Source organism: Nomascus leucogenys, chromosome 10 (genome assembly GCF_006542625.1).
Source record: "Nomascus leucogenys isolate Asia chromosome 10, Asia_NLE_v1, whole genome shotgun sequence".
Taxonomy (NCBI): domain Eukaryota; kingdom Metazoa; phylum Chordata; class Mammalia; order Primates; family Hylobatidae; genus Nomascus; species Nomascus leucogenys.
The window spans coordinates 34,689,018-34,708,746 of NC_044390.1; the positions used below are offsets into that span (position 1 = coordinate 34,689,018).

The window sequence follows — 19,729 nt, forward strand, 5'->3', positions numbered from 1 at the left end:
TGTTGCTATTTTGTGAACATACAGTTAACCCTTGAACAACATGGTTTTGAACTGTGCAGGTCCACTTATACGGGGCTTTCTTTCAACCAAATGCAAATGGAAAATACATTATTGGTGGAATTTGAAACTCAGGTATACAGAGGACCAACTTTTGTATATGCAGGTTTTGCAAGGCCAACTATTTTACTTGAGTATGTGGAGATTCGGTTATACATAAGGGTCCTGGAGTCAATCCACCCCCATACTGGGGGATGACTGTATAATCATATGCACATAAAATACAACCATGAACAGAACACATGCATTGAAATGGGCCCTTTAACATGACAGTATTTCTCTGCCACATTGGTCTCCCTGGGCAGACGTGTTCTACCCTAGATGAGAGTTGATGCAATGGGGAGAGAGAATGGCAATGGGAAAGCAAAATGAGATCAAAAGAGAAGCCAGGACGTGCTGATTGAGAGGGGAAGCTTGTGGTGCTTATCATTGGTTATACATATATCAGAATCACCTGGGAAGCTTTTGAAAGATACACATTCTAAGATTCCACCTCAGACCTATATCAGGATTTACTGAGGTAGGACCTCAGCACCTAGTGTGTGAAAATCTGCCAGAGTGGTTCTATGTGCAATCAGGTTTGCAATCCATTGGAGAATAAGTGAATAATCAGTCTGTTAAGAAAAACACTAAAGCAGAAAAAAGGAGAAAGTGTTGTTGGGGATATACAACCTAAATCTAATCACAAGGACATCAGATAAATTCAGATGGAGGAAGATGCTACGGAAATAACCAACCTGTATCATTTGAAAAGGCCAATGTCAGAATGGTCATTTTAAAAGACTGAGGAATTGTTCCACATTAAAGAATATTAAGAGGCTGGGTGCAGTGGCTCACACCTGTAATCCTAGCACTTTGGGAGGCCGAGGCAGGAGGATCACATGAGCCCAGGAGTTTGAGACTAGCCTGGGCAACGTGGGGAGATCCCATCTCTATAAAATAAATAATTTAAAAAATTTAAAAAGAAGATTAAGATACTGACAACTAGAAGCAATACAGGATCCTTGGGGCTGGATCTAGAGAGAAAACAAGCCAAAAAAGGATATTATTGAGATCACTGACAAAATTGAAATATAGACTGTGGATTTAAGTATATCCATTTTGAATTTCCTGAATTTGATAACTTTATTGAGATTGCACACTTAATTCAGGATATATCCAGCCTATTCCCTCCACCCATAATTTCTGTGGGTGACTGTTTTTGTTTTCCTTTTCTTTAAAGCCAATGTTATCATAAGCCATGCTTTATTTGTCTGCTATCCTAGGGTTTGGTAATAAATGTTTGCTAGCTCCTAAATCCATAGTGTACAGCAGCTACACCCATGCAGACTGCCCCATTGCAAGCATTACTGCCTCAACTGGGTTCATCTGGGAGTAGACTCCCTTCCGAGGGTGGGGTGGTAGGAACTGTGGTGTGAAAGAAGATGCAGCAGAAGTGCCTGAGTGGAAGAGTGGCTCACTTGCACTCACATCTGGTTATAAGTTGTTTGGCTGTTTGTAGTTACAAAGCTATAACAAAAGCTATGTAAAGCCCATTTCCTTCAAATTAAAACAAAATAAAAAGTAGGGGAGGGGAAGAGGCTGACAAATGGGTGTGGGAAAAAAAAAAATACCAGGAAACCTTAGAGATGTGTTCTAGAGAGACGGTGGAGCCTGCTGTTAGAGACATAACCGGCACTCCCACCCCTCCCTTGCAGTATTTTAAAAAAAATCTTGGCTGGTCCAACAGACTGAGCAGCTGTTAAATGTCTTTGGGTGTTGATCTACTGAAGAGTTTCTTGGGTATGATTTTAGGTACGAGATTGGAAGCAATGATAATTTATGGTCATTTGGATGTTCTCAGAAAGACGAGTTCTCAGTCATGAACTTTGTCATTCTCTAATTTTACCGAGTGCTCAGCATTCATTATTTATTTTAATGTTATTCATAGAATATTATTATTACTAATAATCATGAAACTTAATATTTATTGAGCCCTTTAGACAGGAACTGTACTATACATATGACATGCACCTTCTCATTTAATCCTTACAACCGCCCTCTCCTAATGCTTCTATTATTTCCATTTTCCTGGAGACCTGTGATCTAGGAAGTTTAGCTAGAAAAATTCCTTCAAAAATAAGTATCTCAGACTGTCTCTCTAAACACAAAATAGGATGGTCATGGTTTTTGGCTTTAAACTACTTATCAAAATAACATTTCTCTACATTTTAATGCATCACACCTGCTGCAGGTTAAAACTGCATTCACTTTTGCCAGAATTTACTATTGAGCACTTCGAAGTAAAACTCAAAAGGATTTGCCATCTTGTAGTTGTTTTTAATTGACACATTTCCCTGATTGCTATGCTTTCTTCTAATAAATACCTGGGGGGAAGCCTGGAGTGAGACTTGCATAACAAAAGTACCTCCTAGGAGGAAAGGTATCAAACTGGCCTTATGTCTAACATGTATTAAGTTTGCTACATGTTGATCCTTTTTGCTTAAGTAGTCACAGTTAATTTTTTTTTTTTTGAGATGGAGTCTCGCTCTGTCACCCAGGCTGGAATGCAGTGGTGTGATCTCACTTAATTTTTAATGAGGAGCTATACATATCAAAATATGCATATTATATGTTGTAAAGGTCACCAATTCACTTAAATAATACATTCTAAAATTGTTCTTCTAAGTCATCTATGTAGTTTTCTTATAAGCAAAGAGCTCAGTAAAATTTATAAAAAAAAAAAAAATTTTAAACCAAGATCTCATTAACTCTCCTGAATGTAAAATGATATCAAGTACAGGGTTTAGGGTATAATCTGAGACTTTGTTCAGAATTTGAATAGCTCCTTCTCATGAACTAGTACTGGAGGGCCTATTAAAATGCAGAAGGCTCCATTATTGAGCTCCATCCCCAGGATTTCTGATTCCTAGGTCTGTGGTGAGGCCGGTAAGTTTACATTTCTAGCAAGTTCTTAGATGACGATAATTTGAGAGCTACACTTTGAGAACCACTATTCTAACGGGTACTGCCTCCCTCCTCCTTCTCCTTTTCCTCCTTTCATCTTCCCTCTCTTCACTTTTCCCACCTTTTTCTCTTTGTCTTCAAAATCAATCTTCTCTTCTTTTTCATTCCTTTGCTCTTCCCTCTTTTTTCTCTTCTCTTTCCCCTCTTCCCTTCCAGGATAGTATTTAAGATTCTAAACATTCATTCTAAACATGGTCCAGCAGGACCAACAGGACCATGTTTAGCAGGACTTGTTTAGGATATTTATTCATGTAACAATATTTACTAAGCTGACATGAAGATTCAACAAATGTTGGTTGAGACTATGAAAATCCCTGTGCAAGAAGAGCAGGACAGACACAGATTCTACTCTAACAGAACCCTCCATATGACCAGGAAAGGCAGACAGCACACAAATACATAAATGATTAGATTATTACCAAAAGTCATTGTCCTGAATTAAACAAATGGCCACTGAGATGAAGAATAATAAAGAGATAATTTCTCCTTGTGAGGTCAGAAAGGGACTGGCCCCTTAGAGGTGTGTTGCAGCTGAAACCTAAAGGACTAAAGACTGCCAAACAGAGAGCCTGGGGAGGAGTGGCTGAAGAAGAGGAAATGACAGGCACAAGAGCTCTAGGGCAAGTCAGTTCCATAGGCAGGGGTGGGGGAGCAGAGCCTCCAAAACCTATACCAGAGCCCGGCACACAATAGGTGGCTAGTCAATGTTTGCTGAATGAAAGTAAATGAATGATCAGACCCAAAGCAAGTGGAGAATAAAAGGCGAGCAGGAGGGAGGAAAGAAATGGGCAGAGGCCAGGTAATGAGGGGCCGGGGTAAGGACCATGGCCTTTTAGGTCATGGGTGATGGGAGCCTGGATTAACCTAACCAGTCTACTCTGCCCTCCCCTCATCCATCCAACACCACTGCCCCCTCATCCCCATGTCCGCTTCAAACCCCTGTCCAAAGTAACGGTTCTCAAACAGTGGCTCCCAGACCCCCTGATGACCTATTGTATTATTCAACATCTATGTTCATAATGTGACAAGATTCATGCTTTTAGCCATGAACTATAATTAATAATTTTTTTTTTGAGACAGGGTTTTCACTCTGTTGCTGAGGCTGGAGTGCAGTGGCACAATCTGGGCTTACTGCAACCTCTGCCTCCTGGGGTTAAGCAATCCTCCTGCTGCAGCCTCCTGAGTAGCTGGGATTACAGGCACGCACACCGCACCCAGCTAATTTTTGTATTCTTTGTAGAGACAGGGTTTCTCCATCTTATCCAGGCTGGTCTCAAACTCCTGGACTCAAGTGATCTACCTGCCTCAGCCTCCCAAAGTGCTATGTTTGCAGGTGTGAGCCACCGCACCTGGCCAATTAATGTTTTTAAATTGCTATGACTTTTTTTTTTTTTAAGACAGCTGCTTGTTCACTCATGTCTAATCAAAAGCAGCCCCACCCTTCCCATGTAGTCTGGGAAAGGTTTCCTGGTGGCAAGGAAGAAAGCTTGTCCCCTGAAATGGTACAGAGTGGCTGATTCCAAATTTCTGGAATGCAACTTCTAATTCAAATAGTGTCCTTATGTAGGACAAGTAGGCTCAAGAGAAGTTGAGGAATTCCAAACAAAGATGAGAACAAAAACCAAAATGAACCAATTTATTTATACTTTGCCCAGTAGTTTCAAATAAACTCCTCACAGAAAAGATAGTATCTGGAAGCTTTTTTCAGTCCTATACTTCCTTGAATATATTACAGTTTTCTTGGATTTCTCATGTTAAGTTTTGTACTTTTAAAAGGAAAAATGTAATCGGTAAAAGCCTGAGTTTAAACTCTTCCTCTTGTTTCATAGTATGCTTATGTTTATGGGTTATTTAGGACTCACTAATCATTTGGGAGCTCTGCCGTCAGCTTTAAGGTTCTGCAAGCACATTAAAGTTTGCAAAGGTAGTTTAATGTAGTTGTGATATTATTTATTCATAATAGCTATGTGGTGTATTTAGAGTAGGTATTATTCCAGTGTTACAGTTGAGGAAACTACATTGTTATCTAAATACAGCAAGAGAAGAAAAACATAATGTTGCAAAGGAATAAAACTGGGAAAAAGCTTCTGTAAAGGCTGAGAGCAGCCAGAGCCTGTAAGAAGGCTTGCAGTATCTGTGGAGGGCAGGAGGGGACCCCTGCCACTGATGAGGCTGACAGGTATGCCAGGCTGTGAAGAGCCACTGAACTTGGGCACAAAATACAGAGTAAAAGTTCTTTACCCTGCAGGTGACCTAGGCAGAGAAATAGGGAGTTTTTTTGTTCCCAGAAATACACAGATGTCCTAGGTTTGACCTTCTTTGAGTGTTTGTTAACTTGAAAGGATTTGAAATCTCTGGTCTGGCTGTAGATTAAAAGTCCATAGAATCTCTCGACAGGAAGAAACTTCATTTTTTCAGTAAGAGGTATTTTTAAAACATGTTTTCTAAAAGAATTGAAGCAGGCCAGGCATGGTGGCAGACGCCTGTAATCCCAGAACTTTGGGAGGCCGAGGCGGGTTGATCACTTGAGGTCTGGAGTTTGAGGCCAGCCTGGTCAACATGGTGAAACCCTATCTCTATTAAAAATAAAAATAAAAAAAAAAAAAATAGCTGGGTGTAGTGGCACACGCCTGTAATCCCAGCTACACGGGAGGCTGAGGCTCAAGAATTGCTTGAACCCGGGAGGCAGAGGTTGCAGTGAGCTGAAATCGCGCCACTGCACTCCAACCGGGGTGACAGAGTGAGACTCTGACTCAAAAATAAATAAATAAATAAATTAAATAAATAAATAAATAAATAGAATTGAAACAATTTTCACTTTTTTCTTTTTCCTTATTTTAACTTTCCTCAAAGTAGAAACAGTAGATATAGTAGACAATAACATAGCTTTATGTATAGCCTATTTGAAAAAGAAAGGAATATGCCATCCTTCCCGCTGATTTGAAAATTAGAATGTGGAATCTCATTTCTTTTGGCAGTTGTTAGGGATGGTGCTCCAAAAAAGCAATCAAAAATTATAAAACTTGTTGCAATATTTTGCTTTTATCACTTGTGTACAATTAAATATTTTTGCTCTTTAGTTATTGGGAGCTTTTCTAAAATCAGTTTTCAGATAAATAATCGTTTGGGTACTGAAGCAGTTGCTAAAGGGCATACATTTAGGGCTGAACACTGAATAAATGCCAGTTTTTCTTAACTTATGGAGAGCTGACTATCAACAGTAGTTTCCACAAAGGAGAGTTTACATGGCTTTCTTCTTTAGGCTGGACAGTTAGGGATGAAATGGCTTTAACTACTGGATGATAAAACTGTTCCGCTGTGGGTTGAACACTTGGAAGTGATTGTATTTGTGGTTAGTACTATTTACATAAGATTTAGGGAGGATACAAACCTATACAAGAGAAAAGGGAAAGTGATTGGGAGAAAAGAATGGTCAAGCTGACAATCCTTTTGGGGTCTTTTTCTCTTGCTAGTGTCAGGGGATGCCACCGGGACAAATGAATGCTTTGAAGTGAGAAGGGCAAAAGCTCTCTAATAAAAGACTTCAGGAAAGAGTGCAGGCGACCTGGGGAAATATGCTGCGGTCAAGTTTAATCCTGGGAAAAGCGGTACTGGAGAAAGCAGATGAGGAAGATAGGAAGGAAGATAGGGAGGGGGAGACGCTGGGTGTGGAGGGAGGAAGGGGGCGGGAGTGGGGACCTGGAAAGTGACAGGGAGCAAGCACTAATTGTGGCTAAGGCGACTGGGTGGAGGACCACAGAGTGGGGAAAAGGGAGAGTACAGGAGGAGGAGGAGGCAGAGCCCCGCGGAGCCAGACCGGACCCCCGGCCGGGAAGGTAGCGGCGCGGGGCAGCGGGGGCAGCTTGGCCCACATCTGGCCCCTTGGCAGCCTCAGGCGTTGGCTCCTCGGGGCTCCCTCCCTCGCCGGCGCATTGTTCCTTTGCCGGGAGACGAGGAAATTGCCTTTTGATTGCGGAAGTCAGCGGACGGGGCTGGGGCGAGGCAGCGCGGGTCAGAATGGCAGCGTGGGAAGGGCGGCGCGCTGCCTGTCCCCGCCGCCTCTCGCGTCTGCAGCCCGCCCGGGGCGGCAGGAGCAGCAGCAGCAGCGGTGGCCGCAGTGGCCCCTACGCGTCGCCAGCCCCGAGGGAAGTGCGCTGCGCCCGCGGGGCGCGCTGAGCGCGCGCAACAGGTGACCCCCTGCCCCGGCCCTCGGGCCGTCCCACGTCCAGCCCCCTCGGTTTCGTCTGGATCTTAACTACTGAGCGCAATGCTGAGCCATGGAGCCGGATTGGCCTTGTGGATCACACTGAGCCTCCTGCAGGTGAGTGGCCTGAGAAGGGGTCAGAGCCGATGCACCCCCTCCCCGCCGAAAACCAAATTCCCACTCCACTTTCTCGTCTATCGGGTTGTGCTTTGGAGAGGGAGGTGGCAAAATTTCTTCTTCTGCGTTAGGAAGAATGATCCTCTGGTGAGTCCCCAACCCAGAATGACAGCTTATCCGGCTGTCAAAGCAAAAAGCCACCTTCTCTCTCCAGCTGCTCTCAAGGGACAGCAGCTAGGGAGAAAGTTGCCATCCACCTCCTCGTCAAGCCTCTTCTCTGGCCAGAGGGCAAAAGGACTGGCTGAGGCTAGGGACAAAAGATAAGTAGAGGGGAAAGGGTGGCTTGAGGAGCTTGCTGTGGACATGTCCCTGGGCAGTCCAGACTGTGGACTTAAACTGTTGTGTCTGATTCCTTTGCAGACTGGACTGGCGGAGCCAGAGAGATGTAACTTCACCCTGGCGGAGTCCAAGGCCTCCAGCCATTCCGTGTCTATCCAGTGGAGAATTTTGGGCTCACCCTGTAACTTTAGCCTCATCTATAGCAGTGACACCCTGGGGGCCGCGTTGTGCCCTCCCTTTCGGATAGACAACACCACATACGGATGTAACCTTCAAGATTTACAAGCAGGAACCATCTATAACTTCAAGATTATTTCTCTGGATGAAGAGAGAACTGTGGTCTTGCAAACAGGTAAAGGATGACAGGTGTAATTGGATGGCCAAGCCACTCGGGGTTGGGCCCTGCCTTTTCAAGCTGGTGTTTCATTTGAGTAAAAAAATGAAGGTAAAAATACCTGTGAAGATAAATATTGACAGAAATGTCTGGTTTCCTCAGATCTAGCCAGAAGCAGCTTAGTGGACTTTCAGAGACTCCCTTAGTGCTGAAAACAGCCAACTAGCCACTGAAAGGGTCGGGGTGGGGTGCAGGGCGGTCAGCAAAGAGAAACTTTGGGCTACGGAGGGAATTTTTTAAAGTGATGTGGTTTAAGCTTCCATTGCATTAAATTCTCAAACCCTGGAATAATTTTAAGTAAATGTTTTTAGAATAAATAATAGAAGTACAATATTAGGGATATGCCTTTCCTCGACTTAGTTTTATTTATAGAACTGTACATAAAATCTGCAGGAATAGAATGGAGCCATTCATCAGGGAAAATTAGAAAAGTCTCTTGAAATGAGGATATGAAAATTGTTTTGTATCTCTTGAGTAATAACCCAAACAGCATAGTATCAAAGTCCTTTGACTACTTTACAGCAATTATTTTCCTTACACTTTTGCTGAATCCCTCCATGTGGATATGTTTAGAGTTTGCCTTTCTTGCCTCAGTTTTCTTATCTGTAAAATGGGAGTGTTAGACTAGGTCATTCAAGTCCAAGTTCTTACCAAGTGCTCAACACTTAGGTATGGGCTGTCATGTACATTACCTCATTTAATCCTCAGAGCTACCCTCAGGCATGCTCTAAATTCTTTAACAATTTTCATGTTTTCTGACTTCATTAGTCTTCATTATCTCTATTTGTTGCAACAGTGAATCCTTACCTTCATGCAGAGATTCAAACATGCCTTCTTATGTTAAAACTTTAAAAGTCAAATTGAGAAATGTGTTACCCTTACTATTCTTTCACATTTCAACCTGAAACAAGATCATTTCTTTTGCTACAGTTCTTTAAAGAGGTGTGAGAACTTTCAGTCCTAAAGGCAGGTGCAGCAGTTTCAGAGAATTTAACTGGGCTCATGTAGTAAGTCAACGAGATATTAATTATCTTTTTTTTTTCAAAGAAAAAAATCAAAATGCCCAATTACATCACTTAACTTACTTCAGATGAAACTTTTAGGTAATATCTGAGATTTGCAGCATCTTAAGTTGAAAAGAGAAATCAGTTGTTAAGAATCTGGTGGTTTCTCTGACTGGGCGCAGTGGCTCACACCTGTAATTGCAGCACTTTGGGAGGCTGAGGCAGATGGATCATGAGGTCAGGAGTTCAAGACCACCCTGGTCAACATGGCAAAACCTCGTCTCTACTAAAAATAAAACAAATAAATAAATAAAAAATTAGCCAGGCGTGGTGGCGGGCGCCTGTAATCCCAGCTACTTGGGAGGCTGAGGCAGAGAATTGCTTGAGCCCAGGAGGCAGAGAGGCCAGATTGTGCCACTGCACTCCAGCCTGGGCAACAGAAGAGACTCTGTCTCAAAAAAAAAAAAAAAGAAAAGAAAAATTAATCTGGTGGTTTCTAATATGGAACCAGAGAGCCTGAAATAGACCACATAATTAGAACATTTTACAAAAGTTAAAAGGCTGGGTTTTTAGTCCAAATGTTGTTGGTTTCTTAATATTACAGGATAGTTCTTATAAATACTCATATCGCTAATACTGTGAAATATATAACATAGAACTTACAGATGTGTTAATTACATTTGGAAAGGCATCTGGCCAACTAGTGTATGTGTTCAGTGGAGCAGAGCAATTTGTAAAAGCAGGCTGAGCTTTAGAAGTTTGTTAGAGAAAAGATTAAGACCTTTAAGAAGCCAGAATATGGTTGTTTAAACCAGACGATTTACTTTTGGGAAAAACAGTAATGGAAAAGGACTCACTGTGGGTGTAACTAGTTAGAATAGGCTTTGAGTTTAATTATGCAAGTAGGTATTTCAAGTCCAGAGGCATTTCTGAAATATAAGAAATACTTGCATTTTATTGACCATGCTGAGTAAAACAAGACTTCATCAGCATCCACAGTGTGCTAGCATTCAGGGTTCTCACCATTTTTCTTAAAGAGACACACTTTACTTGTCTACAAATATTATGAGCTTCATGATAAATGTGAAGCATGAAAGTTGCAGGTGGTATTTGCATAATGATAAATTTCCCACATTTATTTGTATGATGGTTGTTTAGATTTAAATTACTTTTTAAAATAAGATATTTTAAAAATTGTTTCAGGGAGGAATTTTTTAGTTGGTTGTTATTTATTTGTCAGTAGTTCTTTCTACATTTTAAGGACATATGTGAACTCTTCACTTAGTTAATACAAAGTACTAGTATTCCCCTATGTTAATTGCTGAGCTATAGAGATGAGATTCATAAATCATATTTTACTGTTATTAAAGCAATGCCAACTAGTATAATATTCAGACTCAGACAAACTTCAAACAAAAAAGTAATTGAAAATATCTGTGCTTTCTTTATTCTATTGTGCCTATCTTATCAGTCTAAAACAAAATAGAATGAGAGCAAGACATGATTTGGATAGAAATATAGTTGTTGCTTAGATGATCTCTATATCATTCCAAATGTGACCTGCCTGATTATTTTTCCTGATAAACTGTCTAAAATAGCTCATTATTTTCATATCATGTAGACATGACCTTAAGGATAAAAAAAATTGAATTAAATGGGCAATATCTCAGCAATAGTCATTTTCCATTCCAGATTTAAAATCAGAATCGAAGAACATAATGGATTTAAACCCAGTTCAGTGCACATGTATCAAACATAACACTGTTGGGAACTATGCCAGGTAGTGATTAGTAAGCTTATAAAGATGACTAACAAAAAGTGGTTCCTGACCTTGTTGTCTCATGCAGAGGTGAGAGACGGTTATGATGAAAGTGGCAACAGAGCTTTATCTCATCTTTTCTGGATGAGGACTTTACTCTGCCTCATGTATGCCATGCTTTCATAACCACAGAGGACAAGATAGTTGGCAATTCTCAGGTTTATTTGGTCATTAAACGGTCAACACAACAAGAATATCCTTTGAAAGCCAAAGTATTTAGTGTGAACTCACCGGAAATCAGACAATGAACATACCAGATATTGAATAAGTTGGCATTTTTTTTTTCACTTCTTGTAGAGCTCTTCTTAAACTTGGCACTTTTGAAGACGGTACTCAGAGTCTAGAGCACAGGTTGCAAGCTGGTAGCCTCTAGAGATAGCTAGGTGTCTAAATAATAACTGTGTTGTGTTTGGCTCATGTAGTGTTTGTGAAAACATCCAGATTATTTCACCAGCATTAAAAATTGAAAATTCACATTAAAACCCAAATGTGTGGATTCTTTTAAAATTTTGGAAGATTTGGCAAAACTGTGCCTAAAACTCTCTAGAGCTGACTTGTGGCTTCTCCTTTTAGATACCAATTCACTGGAATACCACTTCATTTATTTCCTTACCTGAATGCATTCTAAAGACATTTGAACTTGTGACTTCTACTTTGTGGTTTTCATTTGAAAATTTTAGGGAGCATTTATTTGTCTGGCAATAAGAAGTAGGTTTTCAGTACTTAAATGGCATCTAATACATGGTAGGTGTTCCATAAATACTGATTAAATGGATGGATAGATGTATGAATGGAAAGATGGATGAATGGTGGATCTGGGCATGGATGATGAATAGAAGGAGAGAGAGAGAAAGAGAGAGAGAGAGATACCAATGTATAGATACAGATAAGCACGTAGATGTGAATGAATGAAATTAATATTTTAGTGAGAGAATGTACATATACTAAAAATATATTCTATTCTCATTGGATTATGGGTAAATTACAGAGCCCAGGGAAGAGGTGTAGTGGTAGATAACTTTACCTGTAGAAGTAATATTTTAAAAGCATTGTCCCTCTTGTTAAGTCAGTTTCAGCTACTTATTAATCAGCCTAGAAAAATAAAAAACAAAATTCTCAAATAATTTTAATTATTTTAATATGGCTAACTTATTTGTCTTTAATAAAAAACATTTTAGGAACTTTAATTGTTGAATCACCATATCAGCTATTATTTCCACTTTGAAATGTTGCTTATTGTATTGGTTTACTAGGAGTGTCTTAACAAAATACCCCTGACTCTGGGTGGCTTAAACAACAGAAATTTACTTTCTCACAATCTTGGAGGCTAAAAGTCCAAGGCAAAGGTGTCTGCAGGTTTAGTTTCTTCTGAGGCCTCTCCTTGGCTTGCAAATGGCACCTTTTTGCATGTGCTCATATAGTGGTCCCTCTGTTTCTGTTGTCTGTCTGTTAATGTCTTCTCATAAGGACACCAGTCATATTGGCTTAGGGCCCACTCTAATGGCCCCATTTTAACTTAATCACTTCTTTAAAGGCTGTATCTCCACATACAGTCACATACTGAGGTACTGGGGTTTAGGGTTTCAACATATAAATTTGGTGGGGACACAATTCAGCCCCTAATACTTTTATAGTTTTAAACATAAGCCATCATTTCTTAATAATATCTGTAGGTTACCTGCATCGAAATATCTTGCAGAGCTCGTTATGAAAACATATTCTTGGTTTCTACCCCACATGGAAAGAATTAGAATTTAGAAGGAATAGAGCTGAGGGTATCTGAATTTTAAACAAATATCAGAGTGAATCGATGCACACAAGTTCAAGAACTGTTGACATAATTTTTCTATTATTTGCTGGCATTGAGATTTTGATATGATTCTTCTTAATGCATGATCAAATCTATAATGCCTAGGAGTATTTATTATCTTTCCCAGGAAGAGAAGAGTACTCTAATATTTGTTTTGTGCTTCTTTAAAATTTTATTTAATTTTTTTAATTTTTTTCAGATAGGATCTTGCTCTGTTGCCCAGGCTGGAGTGCAGTGGCACAACCACAGCTCACTGCAGCCTTGACCTCCCAGGCTCAGGCAATTCTCCTGCCTCAGCCTCCAGAGTGGCTGGGACTACAGGTACCCAACACCATGCCCAGTTAGTTTTTTTAATTATTTGTAGAGGTGGGGTCTCCCTATGTTGCTCAGGCTGGTTTTGAGCCTCTGTGGCCAGCCTGTTTTGTGCTTTTATAGCATATAAAATACTACCACATATTATGTTTAATTGGTTACAGTAAGAAATACATATTATACTGACCATCTATAGCTTAATTTTATTCTCATGGCAACCCTGTGGAGGGGGTATTGTGAAAGGGCAGTTTACATAGAGACTAAGAGTTGAGATTTTGGGCAAGTTATTTAACCCTTCCAGGTCTGTTTCCAAACCTGCAAAATGGGGATAGTATAATAATAACTCATGGGGTTGTTACGAGGTTTTCATTGGTTCATACATAAAATCTAGAAAAGCTTTTGTCACATATGAAGTGTGTAGTGAGTTTGCTATTATTACTTCCGGGTTGGAGATGAGATTGGTCTTCATAAGAATTAACTGACAATGTTTACGAATTCACACAGCTAACATACAATAGAGTCAGAACTTTAACTCTGGTTTACTGGCTCCAACTCCAGTATTCTTTCCACTACTCTGTGAAAAGGATATTATTTTTAAGTTGGCATTAGCTTTTTCAAATTACCACGTGTTATTTTATTATTTTTCAAGTCAACTTTTAAAGAGGACCAAATGTCTTATAAAATATTTTAAATATCTATACTTAGCATACACAAAAATAGAATAATGGTTAAATATGTTTTAGTGTGAAGCAATTGTGAGTCACTATTGATCTTTGATTGTGTTGAACTTTTGGTGATGACTTCAGGATTTTGCAATCAGCCATTTACAGTTCATTTATTTCAGGAATTTTAAGGTCAAGCTGAATGAACCAGCCCAGTTCTCTGAAATTGGTCTTCCTTTATGTGCCTAGAAATATTTCTCTATTAGTCTGACTTCTGTTGGTAGGCATGGCACTTTACACATTAGCTAGGAAGAAATAAAATCTAATTTGTCTAGACAGAATGAAAAACAAAAAAAAAAAAAAGGAAAACTGTTTGCCTTCTATTCCTAGATGCCAGTTTGCTGGAATGCCCCTGGGAATAAAAGATAATATTATACTTTTCTGACCTGGTAGGAGAAACAAATCCCATTCTATATGTATGAATGTATATAAATTAAGATGCATATATACCCCTAAACATATAATATGAAACTAAAATGAACACAGTAAGTATATATCTAGGTTTGCAGGGATTTTTGTTTTTGATATTGTGTTTTCTTCCTTTTATATGGAAAAACTCAGTACCTAAAAAGGTAAAAAAGAATAGTATAATGAACTACCATGTACTCATCACCTCCCTTCAATAATTACCAATTTATGACCAACCCTGTTTCATCTATATCCCCACCCACTCCCCCACTGCACATCATTTTGATACAATCCAAGTCGTGATTATTTCGTTTCATTTGTAAATATTTCAGTCTACATCTCTGAGTGATAACCACAATATAATTATCACATCTAACATTAACAATAATGCCTTCATACCTAGATGTCCAGGTTTGGAAGTACATAAGACAGCTCATGAATTTCTACATAGGAAGGCTTTTGGACAGCAATCTGATTAGAAGAGGGGGCCAGGGGACTTCTCTGTATATTGCATTTATATAGCATTTTAGATAATATTGAAAAAGCCTCAGTTATTGATATTAAATAATTGGGCTGGAACTACTGAAGAATATCGTGGGGATGGTGCATTAGTCTCGTTAAGTTGTCTGGGTGCCCTCAGTGCTCACATGGTTCTCTAATATTCACTAAAAGTGAGTTTCTCATTTTAGATCTAGTGTATACAGATGTTACATTAAATGCACAGCAACCTGATGTATTAGCATAATATAATGCATCGTCTTTAAAGTAAGCCAGAAAACTGACTATTGTCAAACAGCAATAATAACAAAGTAAAAGAAATTACCTCTCAGCCGGATGCAGTGGCTCACGCCTGTAATCCCAGCACTTTGGGAGGCCAAGGCGGGTGGATCACAAGGTCAGGAGATCAAGACCATCCTGGCTAACACGGTGAAACCCCGTCCCTACTAAAAATACAAAAAAAAATTAGCCGGGCGTGGTGGCGGGCGCCTGTAGTCCCAGCTACTCAGGAGGCTGAGGCAGGAGAATGGCGTGAACCCGGGAGGCAGAGCTTGCAGTGAGCCGAGATCGTGCCACTGCACTCCAGCCTGGGCGACAGAGCAAGACTCCATCTCACAAAAAAAAAAAAAAAAAAAAAAAATTACCTCTCTAGAAATGTACTTAATTAACTGGAGGTTGTGCACAATTCTTTTCCATTTTGTTTTTCTTCTCATTTTCAAAAACCTGCACCAAAGGATGGTTTGGTTTTTTGCCCCGTCCCCACCCTGATTTTTACAAGTAATCCTCCAATTATTTCATAGGAATAGTGGATGTTTACTCCATTTTATGTAAAATGCTACATAAATGCAGTTCCAATCAAGTCTCCTAACCACTCTGCTTGGAACTAGATTGGTATCCCAATTTCTGTAAAGATGCTGTTCTTTGGTTGGGAGGCAGTGATAAAATCCAGTTTGAGAAGAACTCGAGTGCCTAGAAAGAAACTTAGACTTTATCCTGAAATAGAAACTCATAAAAAGTTTTTGATGCTTCAAGGGGAATAAGGATGACAGATGGGGCAGATGTACAAAGAGATTATTTGGCAATCATGGAGGAAAGACGGAAAATAAGGAAGAGGCTGGGTGTGGTGGCTCGCATGCAATCCCAGCACTTTGGGAGGCTAAGGTGGGAAGATCATGTGAGCTCAGGAGTTTGAGACCAGCTGGGGCAACATGGTGAAACCCTATCTCTACAAAATAATGCAAAAATTAGGCTGGGCACACTAGCTCATGCTTGTAATCCCAGCACTTTGGGAGGCCAAGGCGGGTGGATCAGGAGGTCAGGAGTTCGAGACCAGCCTGGCCAACACAATGAAACCCTATCTCTACTAAAAATATAAAAATTAGCTGGGCGTGGTGGCAGGCGCCTGTAATCCCAGCTACTCAGGAGGCTGAGGCAGGAGAATTGCTTGAACCCAGGAGGCGGATGTTGCAGTGAGCCGAGATCGTGCCACTGCACTCCAGCCTCAGCAACAGAGCTAGACTCCATCTCAAAAAAAAAAAAAAAAAAAAAAAAAAAAAAAATACAAAAATTAGCTGGGCATGGTGGTGTGCACCTGTGGTCCCGGCTACTTGGGAGGCTAAGGTGGGAGAATCACTTGAGCCCAGGAGGTTGAGACTGCAGTGAGCCATGATCACGTCACTGGACTCCAGCCCAGGTGACAGAGCAAGGCCCTGTCTCAAAAGAAAATAAGGAAGACACTTAGAAGGCTTTCAAAGTAATCCAACACAAAATGAAGGGACTCCAGGTAAAGGCAATAAAATAAGGAAAAAAGGGAACAGGCAAGAAAAGTATTATTTTCAAAAAGGGAACTTTCATGATCACAGAATTAGATTTAGCTGTCATTACGGTTGTTACTCATTTTGACTATGCTACAATAGCAAACCAACATCTGAAAAATTCTATAAATATGCCTATCATTTTCCATAGACATCTATTTTTATTTTTTGTCATTACACTGCATATGCAATTCATGACATCATTTCCCACACTAGGACAACTAAGGTGTGATAGAAAGAAAACACGATTTAGAGACAGGTATTGGAAGCTCAACTGTACTACCTGTTCCCATACAACATGAGTGAGTCATTTAATGTCTCTGAGCCCCTGTTCCAACTGAGAAAGCACGTTGTGAATTATCAGGTCCTATACAGATGTAATGTGGTGCTGTTATGCCTTTAAGAAAAGCTTTTGGCACCAACCCATGGATTGGCTGCCCTTTTTGTTATAAGGTTGAATTTATTTCTATAGCAAATACAATCACTTCTAATTCTAAAGAGTCTGGACACTTCTATATCAATAAATACTAACGTTTTAATGACCATGCTGTCACGAAAACAATTAAGAAGCAAATATTATTTGTGCTATAAATATAGCTTTCTTTCTCTTTCTAAATAACATTAAAAAAAAAAAAACAGGGTCTCTCTATGTTGCCCAGGCTGGAGTGCAGTAGCTATTCACAGGCACTATTATGATGCACTACAGCCTCCAATACCGGGACTCAAGCAACCCTCCTGCCTCAGCCTCCTGAGTAACTGGAACTAAGGGCACACATCATCACACTTGGCTTCCTAAGTCACATTTAAAAGAAAAGAAAAGGAAAAAAGAATTCATTTTGGTTCAGGAATTTTGCCATACTTTGTCTTTTCCTTTGAGAACAGAAAAATTGTGTTGACGTCAAGCCTGCTTATGGAACTCTGGGGCTTTCTGGTGCTGGTAGATTTATTCAAGTATATAAAATGAATATTATAGAACTTACTGTTATTATTCATTTTGACTATGCGTTTGTCATTCCGTATTTCAGGTCTGTTGGGAACCAAGAAGTACAAAGTGCTTTAAATTTATGGCTAATGATAAATATTGATATATTAATCAAGACTAAAACTTTGATTTATTATTTTTGATTTGATTTATTACTAGTTCTCATATTTTTTAATACTTCACTGGTTACTATGTGTATGAGTGTGATGAGTGGAAAAACCAGAGGCTATAAATGCACACATCTGTGCATTGATACCTTTAACCATTCGCATAAATTATATAAGTCAAGTAGGATTTCCTAATTATGTATGATCTGTCATATGATCAGAAGATTATAGGTACATGACTAAATTTTCAAGTAGCATTAAAAATTTTCTGTCTCCATATATATATATATATACACATATATTTAATACATACACACACAGAGATATTATATGAAATGTGCACCCCTGATAGAAGTATCTAATAAAATTTTGAAAATTTTTTAAATCCATCAGAGTTTTTATTGGGCTTAGATTTAAAGGGAGTCTGAAAACTATTTAGTTTCTGCAGCATGCATAGCAATAGTGGACAACTGCCAGCAAAGGGCTTTATCACAGTATAAATGGGGTTTTAAGTGTTTGTTTCCACTGCAGGTTCTCGCAGCCCAGGCACTTCCCAGTCTCATTGTTCCTTTGTTCTAGCGGATGTACAAAGGATTGACTGTTTTGTTTTCTGGCTCAGAAAGATTAGATAAAGTCTGCATTTCTGAACTTCACCCTCTAGACACGCAACCTTAAAATTTATTTCTATATCTCATATTTTGTGGATTATATGTGTTTAGATTCTACTGATCATAACATTATTTTTTAAAATTTTTATCTGGCTTGATAGTACATGTAGATGACAGTATTGATCCCTTTTGAACTGTCACTGGAAGCAGCTGTCCCTCTCACCCTTGTCCTTAAAATGCCACTTCAGCAAAAGTATATTATCTCAATTGGGTACCACAGCATTGTTCTTGAGTTTCACTGGCTATTAGAATCTCATAGTCTCCTCTATATCTTGTTACTTCTCAAAACTGCCTTGGAATATAAGTATTATTATTATACTCCCCAGACAGATAGGAAAGTGGAGGCTTAGACAGGTTAAATAGCTTGCCCAAAGTCTCATGACTTTGTTAGAGCTGAGATTTGAATTTAATTCTGACTCCAAAGCCCATGCTGTGTGCCATTACATTTCACTGCTTCTGTGGCAATATTTTCACCTAATTATAGGAATAATAATAATAATAACAGCTAACATTGAGCACTTACTACATGCCAGATACAGTTCTAACTACTTTTTATATAATATGCAATGTAATCTTCATAACAATTCTACTAAAAAGATATTATTATCAGGATTGCATAAATGAGGAAACTGAGGCACAGCGAGGTTAAGGAATTGCCCAAAGCATACAGCTACAAACAGGAGAGCCCAATTCAAGCCCGGGCTGTCAAACTCTAGAACATATGTTCTTCAGGTGAACCAAAGGGCTGTGCTGTGGTGTGAACCATGCAACCTTGTCTTCCAAGCTCACCTGTGTTTCCGGCCCTCTGTTAATTTTTGTCATAGTTACTGCTGCCTCAGCTTGCTTGTCAGCTAACATTTATGTTATTATTAATTATTGATGTTATAAATGCGGCATATATAATTTTGCAGTATGATATACTTAGCATAAATCATAGCATAAAACAGAAACATTAGATTTCATAGGCTCTATTAAGCCTATGGTGTCTATTGGTCAGCCATACATAGTCTTATGAGTTGTCCGTTTATAACTGCCTTTTGAATATAGAGTAAGGCTATCTTATTTCTTTTATATGTTAATTACAAGTGAACATCATCTTAAAACATATAAGAAGGTTATATCTTCTAATAGGGTCTATAATTCCTGGGGTTATATTGTGAGCGCAGTATAGTCTACCAGGAAGTAGTGAAGTTTCTATAGCCATGCCATTATAATATCTGACCGGACCCTTCAATATTGGCCTCCAATGTCTTGATCCCACTTTCTAGACCAAGAACCATGTTGGATTTCTGAAAATTTCTCATAAAGATGTCTCTCACTAGTTCTACTCTCAGCACTCAGGGTAGGGGCAGCCCCTTATTTCTTAGACTTTACTCCCCACCGTACCAAAAGAATGGCTGCTCACTAAATATCATTGACTTAGTTCCTAACCCTGATATGCTTTTTATTCTATTCAATTTCAATGGTG

At 39.4% G+C, this 19,729-nt stretch overlaps 1 protein-coding gene across 3 annotated transcripts in view; it reads left to right on the forward strand.

Annotated features, from left to right (window-relative positions):
• The window catches only part of PTPRB (protein tyrosine phosphatase receptor type B), a 122,232-nt gene that overhangs the window by 20,763 nt on the left and 81,740 nt on the right, over window positions 1-19,729 (forward strand). The window contains exons 1-2 of one of the 3 annotated variants that reach the window (XM_030819987.1): window positions 6,762-7,384; window positions 7,805-8,075. In XM_030819987.1, coding sequence (XP_030675847.1) covers window positions 7,331-7,384; window positions 7,805-8,075 — 325 coding nt within the window. In that variant the 5' untranslated portion in view covers window positions 6,762-7,330. Of the gene's footprint in view, window positions 1-6,761; window positions 7,385-7,804; window positions 8,076-19,729 lie in introns of those variants that run through there. The other 2 variants (XM_003259538.3, XM_003259537.3) reach the window with 2 other exon arrangements.